This window comes from Seriola aureovittata, chromosome 12 (genome assembly GCF_021018895.1).
Source record: "Seriola aureovittata isolate HTS-2021-v1 ecotype China chromosome 12, ASM2101889v1, whole genome shotgun sequence".
Classification (NCBI taxonomy): domain Eukaryota; kingdom Metazoa; phylum Chordata; class Actinopteri; order Carangiformes; family Carangidae; genus Seriola; species Seriola aureovittata.
Window position 1 is genome coordinate 14,459,877 of NC_079375.1, and position 20,080 is coordinate 14,479,956.

The following is a 20,080-nucleotide window of genomic DNA, read 5'->3' on the forward strand; positions in this document are numbered from 1 at the left end:
CCATTAAACAGTCATCCAAGGCAACTAAATGGCAATAATATAAAACCTGAAGACCACATCTTATAATGACGATGCTGACATGCATGACATATACAAAATGAGACAGCAAGCACGACATGTCAACGTCAAGTGGCTACACAGTCTGCTGTTTGCTTACCAGATTAGTAGTTTCCCGAGAAAAAGGCTGCCGTTACAGCATGTGAAAACAAGAGCGTTTAGAAATCATGGGAGACAGGGTGAAAGAGAAAAAGATGCCAGCAGAGCAAAATCCAAACATTGCAAAAAAACAGAACAGATTCAGAGAGGACAGAACGTTTAACAGCCACAGCATTGCCTGGGCTTGACATGCTAAAAATATACTAGAGCTGCAGCAGCAGTACAGCGGGATGAAGAAGCAGAGATGTAGCAGGGGTTGCCACGTTACGACCTGCCAGTGACAGTCTGTCCTGGGCGAGGTGGCAGGAGCAGAAGCTTGCCTTTCTTACTGCTGTTATATCTCCATGGTTCTATCCATCTTCAGCCAGAATATTACGCTAACTGAACAAGGTGCCTCCAGTCTATGTCTCTCTCTCTCTCCCTCCCTCTGCTATTGCTCACATGACAGAAGCAGCAGCTGCTGATTATACATTCAGCTGTGATGGTACAGCTCCCCCTCCCACTCCTTCCTCCTCTCTCCCTTTCCCTCAGCATCAACCTGTTCTAGACACAGGGCAGTCAGCTGATTTTATCTACCGGTTTCAGCCCATCATTCATGCTGTTCCCTCGTTTTTCCCTGCTCAGTATTTCCCTCTGCTTTCCACACGCAGTTCCCTCCCTTTTCTGCTCCCTGAATGTACCCTCTCTCCCATCTCTTTGCCAAGCAACTGCTGCCTGTCTCCAGGCAGTCAGTGTGTGCTGCCTCCTACAGTGTAAAGTCATCTTGCTAGTATCTCTCATAATCCTCTTGTTCTTATGGACAGCCTTCATCAGTCTCCCTGCCTATATTAATATATATTTTTGTGTGGCTGCTGACCATTTACTGTGCAATACTGTAACCAGTGCTATCACAACACACGTGTAAGATACAGTGGATGGGTACAGAGTGAAAAACAGAGTCAGAGAAAGGGAGGACCTAACAGGGCAGAGAGGTGGAGTAACAGTCAATTGGTAATCACAAAGCAGAAAATTAACTGATATTAGATGTAAGAAGAGGGTTAAGTGGATGTGAACAATACTTTATTTTTCTGTGAAATTACAAGTCCAATTTAAATAAACTAAAGAAACTGAGCTAAATAATGAAGAGCATTGGCATTGTTTTAAAAAAAACCACTGCTTGTATATTTTCAGAAGGATGTGCTATTTAAACAGAGAGATGACTGTTTGTTATGACAAAACACATTGATATTGTAGTTCTGGATGCCATACTTAGTGTTTAATTTAATCAAGTTAATTGTGAGGATTCAATGCAGCCAAAAATAATTCACAAGGGAAAATTTCAGGTAAAGCAAACAGCCCGGCTCTTTCATTATACAATTCATAAATAGGCTGTCAAATAACAAGAAGCCCTTGTGAGAGGATTCCTGAGCATCCTGACAAAGCACTTACTGTGATTTTCTATAGATATGGAACAGATGAGTGCACCCTTGCTTTGTCCTGAATGTGCAGAATACATAGTAGCTGCCAACGGCTGCCAGCTGCGTGCATTAAAGGTTAATGATGAGATGTTAAGTGCACACATATATGAAGGCTTATCCCTGCACCTATAATAGTTTTGGGAACATGCAATACTCACAATATTTTATGAAGACACAGCAAAGGAAAAGGTCAAGGAAAGACAAAGCCAATACATGAAGCCTACATTAATCTACTACTATAAGTGCCAAATATCTGAATACTAATTTGTAGGGATGAACACATTGACATTTGTAATTTGACACTTAAGACGCTTTGACATTTAAGGCTAATAATTGAAAAAACACTATACGTTTTACAAAATTCTTTATTGTGCCATAATCATACTAAGACTATTATCTAAGAAAATATTGGACAAGCCAAATTAGACAGAAAACATTTGTGTGAGCTCCACACTAGAATCTGAAGCTGAATGTTGCATTGTAATGACTTCTGAAGATAAACAGTTAATATGCAGGAAGCCTAAGCCTACATAATTCAGCCTAAAATTTGAAATACAAATTTTCTTCTATAAAGACTCAACTTCAGTACACCTTTTCATATCCCCAAGGACCTCAGTCCATGGTATTTAGACATACTTGACAATTAGCTTCCACCTAAAATGGTGCTTTCTTTTTTATGAAATATATATTTCTTCTGATAAATAATCTATAGCCCTTAGCTTAATAATTTAACTTTCTGTATTTTATGTGCAGATCTTAAGCTATTTTTAAACTGCCATGACATTTAAGTATCATGGCCACTTTTCTTAAACCATTTACTCTACATTACGATATATTACGAACAGCAACTGTATTAGCAAACGGCTTTCTTGAAAGTAGTCACAGTTGCTGCAGTCATAGTGGAAAGAGCACGTCACTACAATATCAACTTACCAAAACATTTGTTTTAAGAAAAGATATCTTTGTTTAATTAAATTCCTAGTTGGGTTTCCATTTAATTAGGTGTGGTAACGGAGATCCATTTAGGGACTTACTGTCTCTGAAAACACATCCAAAAATCAAACAAATGCATATGAACATGACCACACAAATCTGACTCCCTTCAAATTCTGTTGCTTTTTTAATAGTAGTCAACAACCTGCTGCAGGTAACAAACCACCAAGGCTGTCATGTGTGGCGTGTGTGGCAGCGATCTATATTGCCTAAGCATGTTGAGGATGTTTGTCCCTTTTGTTAGTCAAAACATATAATCTATCTGGATGGGGTTGGGTACAAGGTGTTTAAGGTGTGATACTTTTCTTACGCCTGATATGCAATGTTAATTGTTTTCTTTGACATTAAATATGTAATTAAGGAGAATTGGGTGCCAGTTGCTGCAATACTGAACCAACACTATTACAAACAGGTTTTGGAAACATTGCAAGAAAGGGTCACTTGAAAGAGGCCACAGCAGTCGGAAAATGGTTTCATCCTTCATCAAAGACAATCCGCCAGCACACTCAGTTTTTTGCTTGAGAAAAGCATTGCAGTAGTTTACCACCCTCCCTATTCACCTGACCTAGCACCATGTGAATTTTTTCTCTTTTGCCCAAAATCAAGCCTGCCCTCAAGGGAACCCGTTTCAAGTCTGTTCCAGAAGAGAAGAAAGTGACAGAGCTTCTGAGACAGCTAACAGACCTGCTGCACTGCTTTGATCAGTGAAAGACCAGAACACAGTGTTGTGTAGTTGCAGAGGGGGAATATATTGAGGGGGAAAGAAATGTAACTTTTCTTCAACAAAATGAATGAATTACAGCATTTGTCTCATTATTTAATAGCCACACCTCATATATTACTCCATAAAATGTTTGTATATGAAATTTTAGGTCATTTTTACCACTTCAATTAGGCCATTTCAGCAGCGGTGTCAGCAGCAGTTTTGGAGGACAGAAATGCTGCTCTGGCCTGATTAGGAGGCCTAGATAGAGAGCTCTGATGGGATAGGCAGGCTGCCTGCATCTTATGACTACTGTCCCAACATGTACACCTTAAACTAGAGCAGCTCAGCATGGGTGGTAAAAGTATTTAGTTGAATCCCATTTATAAAACGGGATAGTAAAGGGAAACTTACCAGCTGAAGTATATCCTCATCTTTTGGCATCACACAAAGTTCAAGAAAGTCACCGCTGTTGGGGAACAAAGAATGGACTTAAAGTAGAAAAAAATCACCAATTGACCAAGAATGAACAATAAAAATTCTGATTAAATCTCACCTGTCTTGGATCAAGGATATAACCTCACAATAGGCTTTCCCAATGATGCTTGCTCCATTCACCTTCACTATGCGATCACCTAATAGGCAATAAAAAAGCAGTAGTAATGACATCAGTAACAGAGAGGGGTAGTAAAACACTATAAGCTATTTGTCTTTACAAAAAAAGATCCTATGCTAATGACAAAAAAAGGAAGTGTGCCTTCAGACAGATGGTGAAAAAAGCAAATAGCCCAAAGTCAATCACCTGATGTTGAGGTTTCCAGTAACTATATTGAAGGTTCCCGCTAGTCACCAGACCATAAAATCACTACGCTAGCGACTAAATAAAAAAGCAGAAAAAACGAGAACTTCCCTACAACTACATGTCCTTGCTAATGTTTTGCGTCACAGCAAGAATACTGTCAGGCCACTGGTGAAAACTGCACTCCTTGGATTTTCCCCTTTCGCTTGCAACACTCATAACATCAGTGCAGCAGTTTAGAGGAAGTTTTCTGCTCTGTATCATATCACTTACAGGATTATGCCTCCTTTGTTGTAATGTTATTACTTCTGAGTTCTTATGCTCCCAAGCGATCACAAATAGGTTTTGGTTAAAGAAGGAGACTGATTGATTGATGATTGATTATTACCTGTGCAAAGCCCAGCTCCATGAGCAGGGCCACCTTCCTTGACTTGCTTCACGAAAATGGTGTCCATTGGTTCTAGCCTATTCCGTTGTCTCCCTGATGATAGTAAAGAAAGAAATATAAATTACACAAACAAGACAAAATGTAAACACATAAAACCATATCAACTGCAATGTAGGTCAGTTTTATACATGTTCATCTGGTTTCCAAAAGGTTAACCAACTAAAGACTTCCCATGACAAAGTGTCATTGCTAAATTCTTAAAATGTAACAAAACCAAAAAACTCCAAAAAACCTAACATCGATTACCAGACATCAAATTGTTTCATGACATTTATGTGAGAGGAGAGAATGGCTATGTATGAGAATGAAAGAGAAACTGGGAGGTTTGGCACAAGATTTGGAGGCAAAGTGAATCAACATTATGACAGCAGAACAGGATGTGTTCTGGCCAGTGCTTGCCCACATTACAACAGTTTTGAATAGTCTTGATCATTAATTGGTTCAGAGAAAAAAAATCTCAATAGAGGGAAATTGTGTGGCTTTGGAGAAGAGGATAAAAGCAGCTAAAGAAAGGAAAACCTGTTTGCTCATGCTGCTCTTGTCTCCTAGCAGCTGCATGGCTGCAGAAAAAAAGAAGGAAAGAAAAGAAAGAGGGAGGGTGTGAGAGAAAAAGAGACTAAGAGAAAGTAGAGTGACAGTGTGCTCAGCTGCACAACTCCCACTCTTTCCTTATAAACTGAGAAATAGCTCTGGGCATAGCCAAAGAGCAGCTGAAACGCTTCCCCAGTAGTTAACATTCTGGTTGTGAGTCAGTGCACGATGGCTCACAATCCACACTGGGCAGCATGAGAACAGGCATGATAGTTTAAAAAAAAAAAAATGTAGTACAAGTTGTTAAAAATCCTGGCTTGGTCAATGAAAGAGGTTAAATACTCTTACTATCACCAAAACATGTGAATTAATGAGAAACATGACTTTTGGCCCTATGAAAGTCACAATATTACCAGTTACTTTAAAAAGTTTTGTATTGGTACTGGAAAAAAAGGACACAGGAAAACAAGTGGTTTAATATCACTTAATGGTCAATTAATCTCTTGAACCAATCATTTAAAAAACCTTTTGAGAACCGAAAACCTCATGAACACAGACACACTTAAGCCTCCATTTTTCTTTCTTCCACAATTAAAAATTACTCATGCAGAATCACATTCTGGAGACTCGCATTTACGTAACACTGCAACAGGAGTCCCATATAACTACAGCCCTGAGACAAGCTCCCTCTGGTGGTATACTGTGGTACACTACATCTCCATTTTCACAATGAAGCTGTTCATGAAGTCATATGAGCCACCTTATAAATCTAAATGTATGGTGAAGTTTAGTTATTTTCCTCTGAAGTAGATAACTCACTGTTTTTGCCTTGGCCACCTTATAGGACATGAGATAATATACAGAGAGACTCAAATGTCTGTGCATTAATAATTTGTATTCTTAAACGTATACTTATTAACTTAACAAGAAATAACTGTACATTGCGTTTTGGGAAATGCGTTTTGTTTTCTGTATTACCAAAGTTTTGACATATAGATTAATATCAACTTCACCTCTGTGCATTCAGCACAGAGCCAAAACATGTTCCTTTTAAAACACAGAAAATCCTCTCTGAAAAAATGAAACATTGCCAGGTTTCATTTGAACCATTTTATTCACTTGGTGAATGGAGGGAGAGATGTTTGGTGGAGAACATGATTTGCCTGAATTGCCTACAGTTGGCTCATGTTTATTCTCATTCACTGTAAAGTTAATGAACACTATTTCAAAAAATATATATCGCAGAACGATTTCTAAGTAAAAAAAAAAACAAAAAACTAAATGACAGCTGTGATTGTGGTAAAAGATTTTCTAAATGTGAAAAAAAAAAAAAAAAAAAAAAAAAAAAAAAAAAAAAAAAAAAAAAAGAGTTGAGAGTTGACAAAGGAACATTAGATCACAAGTTCACCCAAACTTGACCCAGGCGTTGTGACAGAAGAGCTTAGTCTTGGGAAGCACCAGACTCTAATACAATAAGTGAATTGATGGTGGTATGGCACTGTGGAGGGACGAGAGCAGTTTATGTGATGCAATGTTTTCATGCTTAAATCCATATTTTAGCGCATATTACGTCAAACCCAACTACACTTCTTTTGAATGATCAGTTGATTCAGTGGGCAATCGGAACAATGACATCACTGATCTTTGCAGCAACCAATGGTCAAAGCAGGAGGTCAAGATTTTGTTCCCAATTTTGTTGGCTAAGACTGTAGATTATATAATACAGATAAAGCTGTTCAAAGTTGTTTAGTGGATACAATAATTTTTCTATTAAATAAATTCTATATTTCCTTTGGGAAACTTCTTGAGAGTGTTTTTTATATGATAAACACCTACTAATTCTTGTTTTCCCCACAAGTGGCTATGAGTTTATAACAATCCCCAAATACCACCTGGGGATCGTATAGGCACTGCTATTGACCATTTGAAAATCTGACTCATCATATGAAAAAGATTTAGATGATTTTTTCAAGCCTTCAGTCTTCCAAATGTTCAATTTCCAAGAGGTATATCAAAGATACCCATGTATCCATGTTTTTGTTTATTCATTTTAAGATGCTTTGTAAAGTATATTTTTATTCTGAAGAGGGCTTTAGGTGGCAAAAGATTTACTTTATGAATAAACAAAACGGCATTAGAGGTACGACAGTGCAGCTCACTCCTTCCCCTTTTTGCTGTCCGCCTGTTGCTAGCCAGTATTTCTGTTTTTTTGGTGTGGTATTGTGACCAGGCTAGCCCAGCCTGGACTGAAATCATACCAGGTTGTCTTTCTTTTTCTTCAGTTCTGGCCTCATGCCTTCAAGCTCCTGCCAGCATTATGCAACTGCCAGGATTCTTTAATATTCTCTTTGCTTACACAGTCCGGCAAGGCTCCTCACAAAAAAGTCTGTCTTTTACAGTATTTCTGTTTTTGGGTGAAACATAAATCATGACTACTTTAATGGGAGCTGGCTCTTCTATACAGTTATATGACATTTAAACAGTGACAGTGAGCAAGCTCTGTGTAGGCTTTCCAGCACTTCTTTGTTGATGTAGAAATCACAAAGGGGATCACAGAAAGAAGAGTTCGGAGAGTAGAAACAATAAATTTAAGTCATCTGCAATTTAGACCTGTCTCTGTCAAGAGAGCCCAGTATGTTTATGCAGTGATATTTAACTGCATGTCTGTGCACATCTACATGATTCAATGTGTACATGCATCACATACAGTCCATTCAGGATTTCAATTGGATGAAAGCATAATTATCATTTGTACAGGACTGCAAACTAATTCAAGCATGTGTGCGATTATGTCCAGATGACCATGTGACTGTGTATTCTGCTTTCTAATGAATGGTGTCTCCATGTCATATTACATGATCAGCTGCACCATAGAGTTCATTAACCTACATCTATAGCTGGGTAATACAGTGTTACAACATCAATACTGTGCTATGACACAAAATAAAATCATGTTTAGTCATTGTAATACTTCTTAGCGTTCATTATTAAAAGGTAAAGGTTCCGAATTGTTCAGTTGCCCATATGATCATTAAATCTGGTTTTGCTTGCTTTAATCTATCTTCCTGTTCATTCTGGCCATTAAAATATCAATTCCTAACCTAATGCTAATATAAATGATGGTAGACAGTACCCACAGTCCTGTCTGTGAAAAAAAGTTTATATCAAGTTACAATAGGCCTCAGCAGTCTGAGTTAATTAAATCAAGTGGGTATTTTCCAAAATTAAAGCCTTTTTAGTATGAAATTCACTCTTTTTGTTTCGCTAGACTGTTTCCTTGATGAGCTGCAGTAACACAAAGGGAAAATTTTGTATTAAAAAGACTAACTTTAGAAGATACAGACTTTATTTGATCTTAGTCTGCTGAGATCTCATTTTAACTTAAGATAAACTTTGGAATGTATTTTTTACAAAGAACAAGGACTGTGTGTCTCCCATCACTTTCATTGGAAGCACATAAAGAAGGGATCTTTGAATGGCCAATATGAGCAAGAGGAATGATTACAGCTAGCTAAAACTGTTTCAGTGTAGATACACACACCTGACTATAGTTTTAAGACAAACTTGAAAAACTGTATAGCCATCCCTTAAAAGGATGCTTTATAATCATGTGACATAAATATTTGAGCTTGACAGATTGTCGCATTGTGTATGAGACCTATGACAAAATTATGTCAGGTATATAGATGTTGTTGTATTAGGTTAAACATATTGCGATACTAGGCAAACACTTTCACAAGCAGACAAGCGCTGAGGAATGTTGAAAACAGGTTCATGGGGTATTTAGTAGTGCCTATTTTAATTACTTCCTCAAAATGTGCAAGATGAATTACCATGTTGGTTTTCTACAATAACTATTCTCTCTGGCGAATATACTTTTCAAATGGAAATCCTGATGTCCACCTGTACGAATTCCAGTCACAGCAACCTCTTCATGGGCAACACATGGCAGCAGACTAAACAGAGAGCCCAGAAACAAGCTACTGGGATATCAACTCACAGTGATCACAACAGGATGGGACAGGCAGTCACACAGCTAACTCAATCAAAGAGAATTCCTATCAGGAAATTATAAATGAAATATAGTCTAGCTGGGGAATCCCAAACAAGTACAGTACATCTTTTTTCTCATGTAAAATTTCAAAGGTTTTAATTGCCTTCTTGGCAACCCTACAGGGTTAGAAATTAAATTCAGACTTTCAAATGAGTTACATGTGAGTGAATGCTTGCATGATAAAATTCAGAGAGTTAAATTGTATTGTTTTGGCTTAAGACATGACACTGGTCAAAAACATGATGTAAACTGCTTAAAATGAAACTGGAGAGTCGAGATGTCTTCAGCAAAAGCAAAGGCATGATAAATGCAGGTGTTATTTTTATCTTCAATGTTCAGTATTTGATTTCAAAACCCATTAGGGACATACTATTTTTTTTCCAAAATCTACAAACTTTAACGTGTTTTCTCTGCACCTGCAAATAACAGCTGGCTCCCACCTTTGCATGTGTTTTTGATTAAAAATGACAAAGGAGTAATGACGAAAATTTTGCTTTAAATTCATGACCATAAGATTTAGGAACTATGTTGGAGTTAAGTTGGATAAGGTATGAGAAGTAATAAATCAACACTCATGCCACAGATTTGATATCAGTTGTCTACCTTCTACCCTCTACAGAAGGTAAGTATTGATGCTAACATGAAGAAAGAGGGCCAGACTGACAACCCAGTAAAAAATTGAGGCCATCTCTTTCTGACAGCCTTTTTATGGTGAGACTGAAAATCAGCAAGTACAACAAAGTGAAACAATATGAAGAGGTGGGTCAGTGCAGGACAGAAACAGGTGGTGCTGACCAAACCTTTCATGCCTCCACAAAGGTCAGTGACACACAGGCACTACATTGTTCTCATCACATAAGGAAGCAAAAAGAGCCAAAGAGTGAATGGATTAAGAGTCATTAGGAGTCAGAGGCACTGCTTTGACTCAGCAGTGTTGAAGGGCAGACATGAAGAAGAAAAATTTTCTGCTTACCTCTGCGGCCATAATCTTCCTCCTGTAAAAACATAGAAATACTCAAGTGACTTTGTTGCTTATTGTCGCAGAAATTAGGTATCAGGCTTTTAGTTGACTCAGTGTTATCTTACAAGATAAGCAAACAATACTCAGGTGCATGAAACTCATGAAAGCTTCTGACAAGTTTAATAATAGCAACAATACTGAAATTTACCGGGAACAAGTGCATGGTTGATTCCGGTGGGTATACAATGAAGTGCCGCAGGGTGAAGCCAAACCCTTGGGAAGTGCGACGTAAGCGCACGGTTTTAGGTCTTGGCCATGAGAACGGCTCTTCCTCTGTTGGGTTTTGCACTGCAGGAGAATCAGCCAAGCTTCTCCAATCTGGACAGTCATTCTGCAAGAACAGAAGGGTGGAGGACAAATTTAAAATGAATTAGTCCTAATTTCACCTTGACACACACAAAGATATCAAATAGATTTTTGCAAAAAAAAAACAAAAAAACATTTAGCTATGAAATCCCCCAAATGCTACAATCCAAAAACAATGTTACTAAAAGTACAACTCATTTGAAAGCCATCCCCAGTTTAGACATATCAACAGATTACCTTTTCAGTCAAGTTACTGCACATTAACACTAAGTGTCAATCAATCATTCATTAAAGTTACACATGGTTTCAAGGAGAATGAGGTTTTGAAAAACATTAGTGGCTGTCCTGTGTTTACAGTCAAGTTGTCGTATCCCATTTTCACAGCTGGAGTAGAGCATGTCAGGCTTCAGGGCTTTGGACACCCACTCCTGTGTTTACTGACTATTTATAGCCTGACACCTTTGTGGTATCATGTGTGCAGCAACACCCTCGCTTTACTCAGATCTCCCCATATCACATTTCCTTGTCCCAGTGCAAATTTCAGGAATGCCTCTTTTCAAACAATCTTGTATTTCCACACCGAAAAACGTATTTTTCTGCATCCTGTCTCAAACAAACCCTCCCCCTTCCCCCGAAGCATAGACTTTCCCCCACAACATGAGGAATTTGATGAGCATGCATTTGCACTATCTCTGCCTGGACAAATATGTTGAGTAAAATTTCAGAAAATCAGAGTGAATTATCTGCACAATAACATGAGTAACATAATAACATAAGTATTTATACGAGGTTTGTCTACTTGTGTAGGTAAAAATTCTGCATATCAGAATTGTGTTTTAAACAAAAGAGAAATAAATAAATCTGAACAGCTTGTTTACTTGGTCCAGCTGTTGAAGGGAGTAGTGAAAGAGCCAAACCATATTTCAAAGAACAAACATAAGCAACAGTTTGTCCACACCAACTTAAAACCACCACCATCCCATTCAACTGCTTAGAGTATTTCACAGTATGAACATACAGCCTTGTACTCAATGGCTCATTAGAAATATATTGTGTGCCTGGAGGTGTGTACCAAGTCAAAGCATGTTTCACTGTGCTCTTTGTAGAATCTTTTGCCGCTTCTCTGCAACCAAGCTTCTCTGCTTTTCAACCATATATTTTATTTTTGAAAGATACAATAACATAAACCACTCCAATCTAAGCATATTTCAAGTGGAAACCTGAGTTGATGAACCCATAAAAGGAGTTTAAATGATCTTACTATAGAGAGTAAGGACCCAAAGCACTTCTTTGGCTGGCTGGGAAACAGAGCTGCAGGTGCAGCTGACACGCATGTATTTTGATGAAACTAGCAAAACAGGTTTTACTGTGTATAACCAAGCTTTGGCTGTTCTCTGATACCTGCACTTTCATGTTGAAGTCTGTGTCTGTATGAGCCTTGGGTGCCTTCACACAACTAGAAAACATGCAAATCCATACCCAGAGAAGCGCTTGTGGTGATGACAATAGATCAACTGAATGTTTGAAATGCCTGCATTGCTCCCATCATGTCTCCAGAGCAAGGCAAATCCAGTCTACTGGATCTGATTTAGCAGCCAGTGCACAGGGCAATTTCCAAGCCTCTGATCTTTAGATGTAGACGACAGAAGGGGGTGTGGGCCTCCTGACAGACACATGCCAAGCAGTGTTATCATTGCCACTTGCATAGTTAATACTGCTGTGACATTCCAAGTCAATAAATTCCAGACCCACATTTGCCCCCAAGGTTTCCTTTTCCTCTTATTTAAAGGAGCTATGTGTAAGTTTTGCTATTGCTACACAGCGAACGTTAGCATTAACAGCTGTTTACTTGCCAGTCTAGAAGAAATGTTGCAAGTTCAGCATCAAACTTCATTCCTTTGTTTGCCAACAGCTGTCTCCAGCGGTAGGAAGCAGTGCCAATGTTAACTCTTGTTTTGCTTCTACTCCCATCACTTATGTTAGCATGCTAATCAGCTAGGCGGACCGTCTCGTCACTTTCTGATAGCGAGTCACGGTAGCGTCCAGGCTACCCTGAAGAAGTAGCGCTGCTCAGAGGGTGTATTAAATAACCTCTTGTATTGTGAACACAATAATGGCTAAAGCTCTTGGCAAGACTGGTAAGTAAACAACTGTTAATGTTAACAGTGGCTATGTATCGATAGCAAAACTTAAAAAATAGCTTGTTTAATGAAAATTTTAAAAAGCTATTATTAAGAACAGAGAAAAAAGCAAGACTCTGGTGCAAACCTGATAGATCAGATGATTTATGCATTCAAATAACCATTACAAGAGGTCAAAAGAGAATCAGCATAAAAGGAACAAATTATGAGATTACTTGTCATAAAAAGAGGCTACCACATGACAAAAACACCCACATCATGCCTGTCCTCTCCCGCCCACAAATGAATGACTGTCACCTATTTATGAATCACTAGAATGCCAAACTGATATTTGTACTGGGTGAGGCAGCTGGGAGAGAGTTTTCAGCAGGTATTTGGTATTTGAGCAATGACTATGCCTGTGTCTCAGAGCAGGAATACTGATTTCAACCACTAGATTACAGTTAGCCTAGTTATTGTAAAATAATCCCATATAAACACCCAAACCAAAAATAAACAGATCTTTCTAACAAGTACTGCCTGCATAAAGCTTATTCCTCTGTGGCATGGACCTCAATTGTTGTCCAATAGTTAGTAAAAACACATCAATTAGCCACAATGTTGCACTGGCTGAAATTTTCCTTCATTATGATGAACAAGGGCACTGTCATTTATTTTGAGTAGTTCCCCAAGAGAGTAACATACTGTTTGTTTTGGTCTTTTCCTGGGTATTTGTTTAGCATCCTTCTTTCAATAAAGCCCAAAATCATGAATGAACAATTAAAAACATCAGTACAACAAAAAAAAAAAAAAACCTTTTTCAATTTCTGTTGCTCTATATTCATAGATACCATACATAAGGCAAAAGATGCCAGTCATGGAGCTTTGGTTATTTCACTGAAATAACCATGGAAAGCTCCTCAAATTTCTTTTCTTGCTTAACAAATGGTACACTTTGTATCTGTGTGCATGTGGTCATTTTCAGAGATGCTGTAAAGTGAGACTACATCAGTGGTTCCACTACCACAGAGATTAGAGGGCAGTCCTACCAATACCACCCACTAACATCAGAAACTTTAGCGGAAACACTGTACATGCACAGCTGTTTACACACCACAAAGGCTCGAATCTGCAGGCTAGTAACACACTGAAAAAGAAACTGGAATTTCCACCTTGTTCATTTTTAACAAATATTATGAAACCACACTGCATGGCCTGTAAGTTTAAAAACCTCTGCTGACATCACTAAATGACACATTTCAAGCACCAAATGACATCAGCTCTAAAAACATCAGACAAGTACACAGGCTTAAAATGTGAAGAAACCTCGTTCTCTGTGGGCTGCTAAATTCTACACCACATCCCGTCCAAACCAAGCACTTAACTGTGAAAAGCCTAAGATAATGATACAGAGGGCCACTGGTGAGCCCTGGGCGTTACAGTCTTATGGTGCAGGGCAAAGTTAGAAGTATCATTACTCAGCCTATATAGACACGTGATGTGTTTTGTGCATGCCACACTTCTAGCTGTGACATACACATGGCCCTGGTATAGTCTTGTGGGCTACTGTTCATACTGGATGGCTCTAAATTATCAGTAATTTCTTATTACAATATTTCTAATATCATTGTCTAAAAAGGGCAAAAACATGACTGTTAAACATAGTTAGTTATTCTGTAACACTGGAGAGTGTGGCATGTATTTTGCCACTTGGGCTGAGCAATAAACACATTTCATACTATAACTAATATTTACATTCATAAATTGTATATCACAAATGTTGGTACAGAAAGTAAACCTCAATACCTTTGGTGAATGAAGCTAATAAGATTAACACCTGCCCAACATTGTGTAATCATATGCATTCGCCCTGAGATATTACTTTTGTGAAGCTAGTAATGTACCTTTATAATATTATAAACACTGATTCAACTGTATAAATATTTTTAGGTAGTACATTGTGGAGATGCTGTACTGGACAAAAACTTACCTCCAAACTGCGCATCCAAACAGTCAAATATGGAAAGTACACTTCCTAGACTAACCAGGAAAGACACACCAGAAGCTAATGAATAAAACATATGGATGCCACATGGTATGTCTTGGATGAAGTATCACTGAAACAATTTAGGCTGTGCATCACCCTTGCAAAAGTCTAAACGCAGAGTAAAAAACAACAACAAAAAACAGGCCAACAACTATGCCTTCTTAAAGAGCATTAATGTTGTAGACGAGTCAGTTGTCTGTAACAGCATTTAGCAATCAGACTGGACTGCTTATACATCCCACTCTCATCTGTGGGATAAAATAACTGTTTCCTGTGGGAACTGATTTCAAAAATACAGTTGTCAAGCTATTTCTCTCACAAAGCTTTGCCAAAGCTGTACACTGAACACATACATTTTTGTCAATATGTTATAATTATATATATGTTAATATGTTTTGCTTGTGTGAAATGATGATGATGATGAAAATGTATGAATAAAATCATTGGGACTGTTGTTTTTGCCTACAGCACATATCTCTAACCTGCCATTTGCTTGTAAAAAACAGATTAAGTTTGTACTTGCTCTTACAAAAAGGAAAACAGCTGTCAGCTCACTAAAATATGGTGAGCTATTTAAACAAGACATAAAAAATGTCACAGGCTTTTCCACCTAATATGACATGGATCTTTTCACCAAACACTGCACAGAAATCGGGAAAAACTGAATCACATAGCCAATCTCTTATGTTTTCCCCTGAGACACCGCAGACCCAACTATAAGGCAACAGGAAGTAACAGACTTCTTCTATCCAATTTAAGGCCAATTTTCCCTTCCGATTGCCATCAGTTAGCCATATGATGCCTGTGCATGGTTCTGTAAAAGGCAGCCAGGCTAAATCAGATAAACACTGAGCTTTAATGAAGACTGTGGGAACAGGGGGGTCTGTTTGTCAATAGCTCCCTACAGTGCTAAATATGGATCATGCTTCAGCATCAATAATACATTTCACCCCACTGTAATTTCTGTTGTTCTACTGGAGCATAAAAAGCAGAAATGCAGGTAGTAAGAATCATGAAAAAAGCTACAAGTCTACTCATCAAAGATATGGTATAGTTTGATACAATAAAGACCCTAGGCTCACATAGAAAATCCTACCACAGACACACAAGAATGATCAGCACCCAATCTAAAAACTCAATATCTAACCAGAGGAATCCAAGTAGAGAAAGGAGACATTAAGCCAACTCTGTCTGTCATTTAGATTCAGATACAATGTTTGAATATCATGCAGTATTCAGCTGATAAAGCAGACAAACACGCCAGTGTGCAAGAAATAAAGACAAAAATCTTGATTCAAATAACAAATTATTCCTCTATTAAGTTATTAAGTTATTTCCAGCTCAAGAACAAGCTCCTTGGGTTATGGTCATAATGGTTGTGAAAAGGTCAGACAAAGAGCAAAGAGAAGAGAAAAAATAACATGAAACATATTCACTAAGTCTTATGTTCTGTGATACAGCACAATGAGGTTGTGATTATTGTAAGATCTCTGTTTCATTTGTTTAAGCAATTAAGGTAATTGCTAAGGGTCTAGAAATGTGCTTCACTTTGCCTGTCTGGGATAGTAATCCATCCTCTTTTTTTATAATCCCTACTGCTTGTTTACAGCAGCAACAGGGCTATGCTCTCTCTGAATAAAAACAAAAGGCACACAACCATTTATCATCTACATCCTTTGACCAATCTTTGTCAGCGGAGACAATCACAAGTTGCTTTTGTGCAAATTACACATTTAGAAAGAGATTTTAAAACATTCATTGAATCCACAGTGTCATCATTTCCAGAAAATCCCAGGACCAGAGACTCCAGGGGGTTTCCGGCTCAAAATTAGCACATGAATTGGTTTGTGTGGTAGCCTTATTAGAAGGACTGGTAAAAGAAGGATTTCCACTGACTGCACTTTACTGAGGCTTACCCTCACCCCCAACCAACATTTTTGGCACTATAAAATACTTAAACATGTTTTTTTTTACATATAATGTAATAATTGTATTTTGTGAAAATGTGAAAATTGAACATGTCTCACAATATATATTGGCACCTCTATATTGCCTGTAGAGATTTTCTGTACCAGAATTGTTATGTGACATCAGATTCACTCATTAAACTCATTTAGAAGTGTGCAGAAGTCAGACGGTGTATCCAGATGGTCATAATGACAAAGGTAAGCACATCATCTCAGTTTGTTTTTTAGCTGTGACAGTGAAAAAGAGAGGGATGCAACACAAGCTGTGTGTGCTTTAGTGTGTTGTTTGCATAGAGTTAACTGGTATATGGTAAAATATCATTTTGCTTGTTTTTTTCAGTTTCAATGAAAATTAGTTATTTTCGTTTTATGCTCTTCTAGACCTCCCCAAATATTATTTTCAGGGTTATTAAACATTTATCATTAAAAAACATATGACACGAAATAAATTAAGAATAAACTGTGCACCATTATGCCTGTTACTGGCTTACTAAAGGGTCCTTTACTCCCATGTGCTTTGTCTAATGATCTAAAAATCAAATTCAGTACATCTAGCCTGTTAAAGATGACAACATAAGGGGCTTTACAGCCCTCATTTACAGACTATTCACATAGAAGCAGGGAGTTTTAAGTGAGGAATGAATATTAGATTAAAGGCAGTGGAACAAATGAAAGAAAACTACAGATTCTATAAATAGGTGCCCTTTCATTTCAAAGAGTACGAGGTTGCTACTTCATTTACCATGAAGGTCTTCATTCAGGCACCAAGCTTTCAGAGGAGCAGATGGTGTCCTGTCTGGTATTATAGGGGTCACAGCTTAAAAATCTAAGAGATGGGGCTTGAATAAACTACTTCAATGCCAATGCCTCCTCCCACTTCCACCAGTGAAGAGTTTGATTAAATTTCAAATCTAATTATATGCTGTTTTGCAACCAAAACCTGTCTTTCTGTCTCTGTCTCTCATCTACAATGATCAACCCTAGCCCTCACAAGAAAAAATAGGAAGCACTCAGACAACCTTGTGACATAAATCTGATGGCGGTAATTACCAAAACAACCAAAATAATAAAGCACTGGTGAGATAAAGAGCAAAACAACCCCACAAGAGCTGTTACAAGCACAAACAGCTGGGCCAAAGTGTCAAACACATTACTCCCCCTCCACACCACGTTGAATGTGGGGGAGGGGGGCATTGAAACCAAAGTCAGCCAAAACCACTTTCATGATCACCATTTAAAAAAATCTAAGGTTTGATGTGGTTGTCTTTACCTCACAGAAAGAAGATCTTGCTTGTTGTCTCTCATCATCTTCACAAGAATTAACCCAACGTGATGCCATCATTCAACTTCACTTAAAATCGTGTTATCTGTGAACGCCCACATCGAACACACAGCTCCAGCAGGATGCAACAAAATGTTATGCTCCACTTTGTCCAATTTATACCTCCATTCTTGCTTGATTATTTAGTCCATCTGTAGGAGAGAGGAGGGTAGAGACGTTATTACAGCATATTTTATTGTTTAATAACAGGCACATTTGTGAATTAACTGCTTAGATATGGCATCTCACACTGTTCAAGAGTCTGTCAAACAACATGACTCAATACCTCAGTTGTTTAAGGCACATAATAGTAGACCATCCGTGTTTAATTTTGGACCACCAACATTATGCAACAGGTCCTAATGCTATTTTCTACCTGGTGTTTTTGTGCCTTGTCTTAACAAAGTTTTACACTCAGACAAGCTGACTTGGTATAATAATACATATAACATATAGCACAGTTTGATCAATTGTTAGTTAGAAAAGTTTGCGAACTGTTGCAAAAGTAGTCCAAGCAAAATGTTCACAGAACTGAGTAAGTTTTTCACACATGTAGGAGACAGTGATGTGACACATGACATCATCGCCACATTATTCATGCAACAACAATTTGGGCTTGTTGTCATCAGCTTGAAACAACAACGTGGATAGTCAACACTCCATAATGAATGACCAGCAACAAGTGGACTACAGACGGAAGGCAGGGCAAAATAAACGTCCGTCCATTTGAAATTATGTTATAACAAACCCTTTGAACCGGGGTTACACAGTTCATTTCGCTTAAGTTCACTATATTGTTTGTATTTCGATAATGAAACCACAGGGTTTGTGACTTCGAGAGGGTGAATTTAAATTCCTCTTTTTAGAGATCGATGGTCAACTGAGGCACGAACAGAGCGTGGCGAGCTGTTGTTCTCCACCGACCAAATAAAGTAGCTTTTTTCTTTGTTATTTTAATGAAACACCAGCACAAAAAAGTCGAAAGGGGGACATGGGACGTTGTAGGCACTCTCCACGTCATATACTTTGTGAACGTCGCCTGTAAAGCATGTAAAGTAGGCAAAAGCAACAACCAAACCAACTGCGGCAACAGGCTGCTAACACTGCGGTTAGCATCCATGCTAACGGCTAGAGTTTAAACAAAGTTACCTGTGTAGTTGAGAAGCGTCAGTACAGGCGGGCAACGGGTGCGACAGTTGTCCATAAAAGCGAATAGACAAAGTAAAAACATAGCGTGGGAGCTTCGAGATAGTCAGGCGTTGTCATAATTTAATATATTTTGAGTACAAACGGCTTCCCGGTGATTATTCCGATCCCACTCAGGGGTGGCGCATGGTGCAGTTTGGTAGCTGGAATTTTTTGCTTCCAGCGTTCCCAACGCTCTGGGAGTCCACCTTCGGGCAACAGGACACTCTGAGCCAATCAGAGGCGGCGTTGTATTTGACGGGACCAATCAGTTGCCAGTTTACAAAAAGTCGCCGCTGCTCTGGTAAAAGGTGGGTTTTTTTTTTTTTTACGTTCAACGTTAGAGAGCACCGAGTCAATCTCAGAAGGAGCAAGTAGAGGAAACATATACTCACCGGCTACGGTTTTCAGTTCCTTGTTTTCACAATCCTACCCACTTTCGTTTCACATACACAACAACGCTGAACTGGGGGTCACATGTCCTGGTTCAATGTGAGGTCGAGCAGGGCTGGCATGTGGATGGCGGTGGATGAGGAATGTGAGTTCACACATACCACACGGCATATAATCTTTGCTCTCATCGTGCTGCCATTATATACTCATCAGAGCAGATAATTCATATTACATGATTCACGCCGATACACCTCTACTATACACGCAGTCTGAAACAGACTGGGGCATTAGACTAAGATAAATGCTTAGATTCTCAGGCCCCCGACAAATGTCCCCTTTATTCCTCTCCAACATAAGGGGCCACCTGTTCTTGGGATTGGCAGCTTTTGTTGCAGAGGTCAGTTTAGGGAGGAGACTTTCACAAAGCTGTCCTGTCCTGCCAGTTCTACTTTCAGTGTCTGGACTGTGGATATAAGCCTAGAAAAATAAACAAAGTAGCCAACATTTAACCACTGTACCTTTTTGTACAATTTTGAGATACTTGTACTTTACTTGAGTGTTTTGATTTGTGCTACTTTA

General features: G+C 38.5%; 1 protein-coding gene across 3 annotated transcripts in view; it reads right to left on the reverse strand.

Annotated features, from left to right (window-relative positions):
• arhgap21b (Rho GTPase activating protein 21b) overlaps nt 1–19,274 on the reverse strand; it is a 37,543-nt gene extending 18,269 nt beyond the window's left edge. For 2 of the 3 annotated variants that reach the window (XM_056391315.1, XM_056391314.1), the window contains exons 1-7: nt 19,073–19,274; nt 17,873–18,075; nt 10,311–10,493; nt 10,115–10,136; nt 4,497–4,589; nt 3,866–3,944; nt 3,724–3,778 (exon numbers count right to left, since the gene is read on the reverse strand). In XM_056391315.1, the coding sequence (XP_056247290.1) occupies nt 3,724–3,778; nt 3,866–3,944; nt 4,497–4,589; nt 10,115–10,136; nt 10,311–10,493; nt 17,873–17,944 (504 nt within the window). In that variant the 5' untranslated portion in view covers nt 17,945–18,075; nt 19,073–19,274. Of the gene's footprint in view, nt 1–157; nt 808–3,723; nt 3,779–3,865; nt 3,945–4,496; nt 4,590–10,114; nt 10,137–10,310; nt 10,494–17,872; nt 18,076–19,072 lie in introns of those variants that run through there. The other variant, XM_056391317.1, reaches the window with a different exon arrangement.
• Between the last annotated feature and the right edge of the window lie 806 nt (nt 19,275–20,080).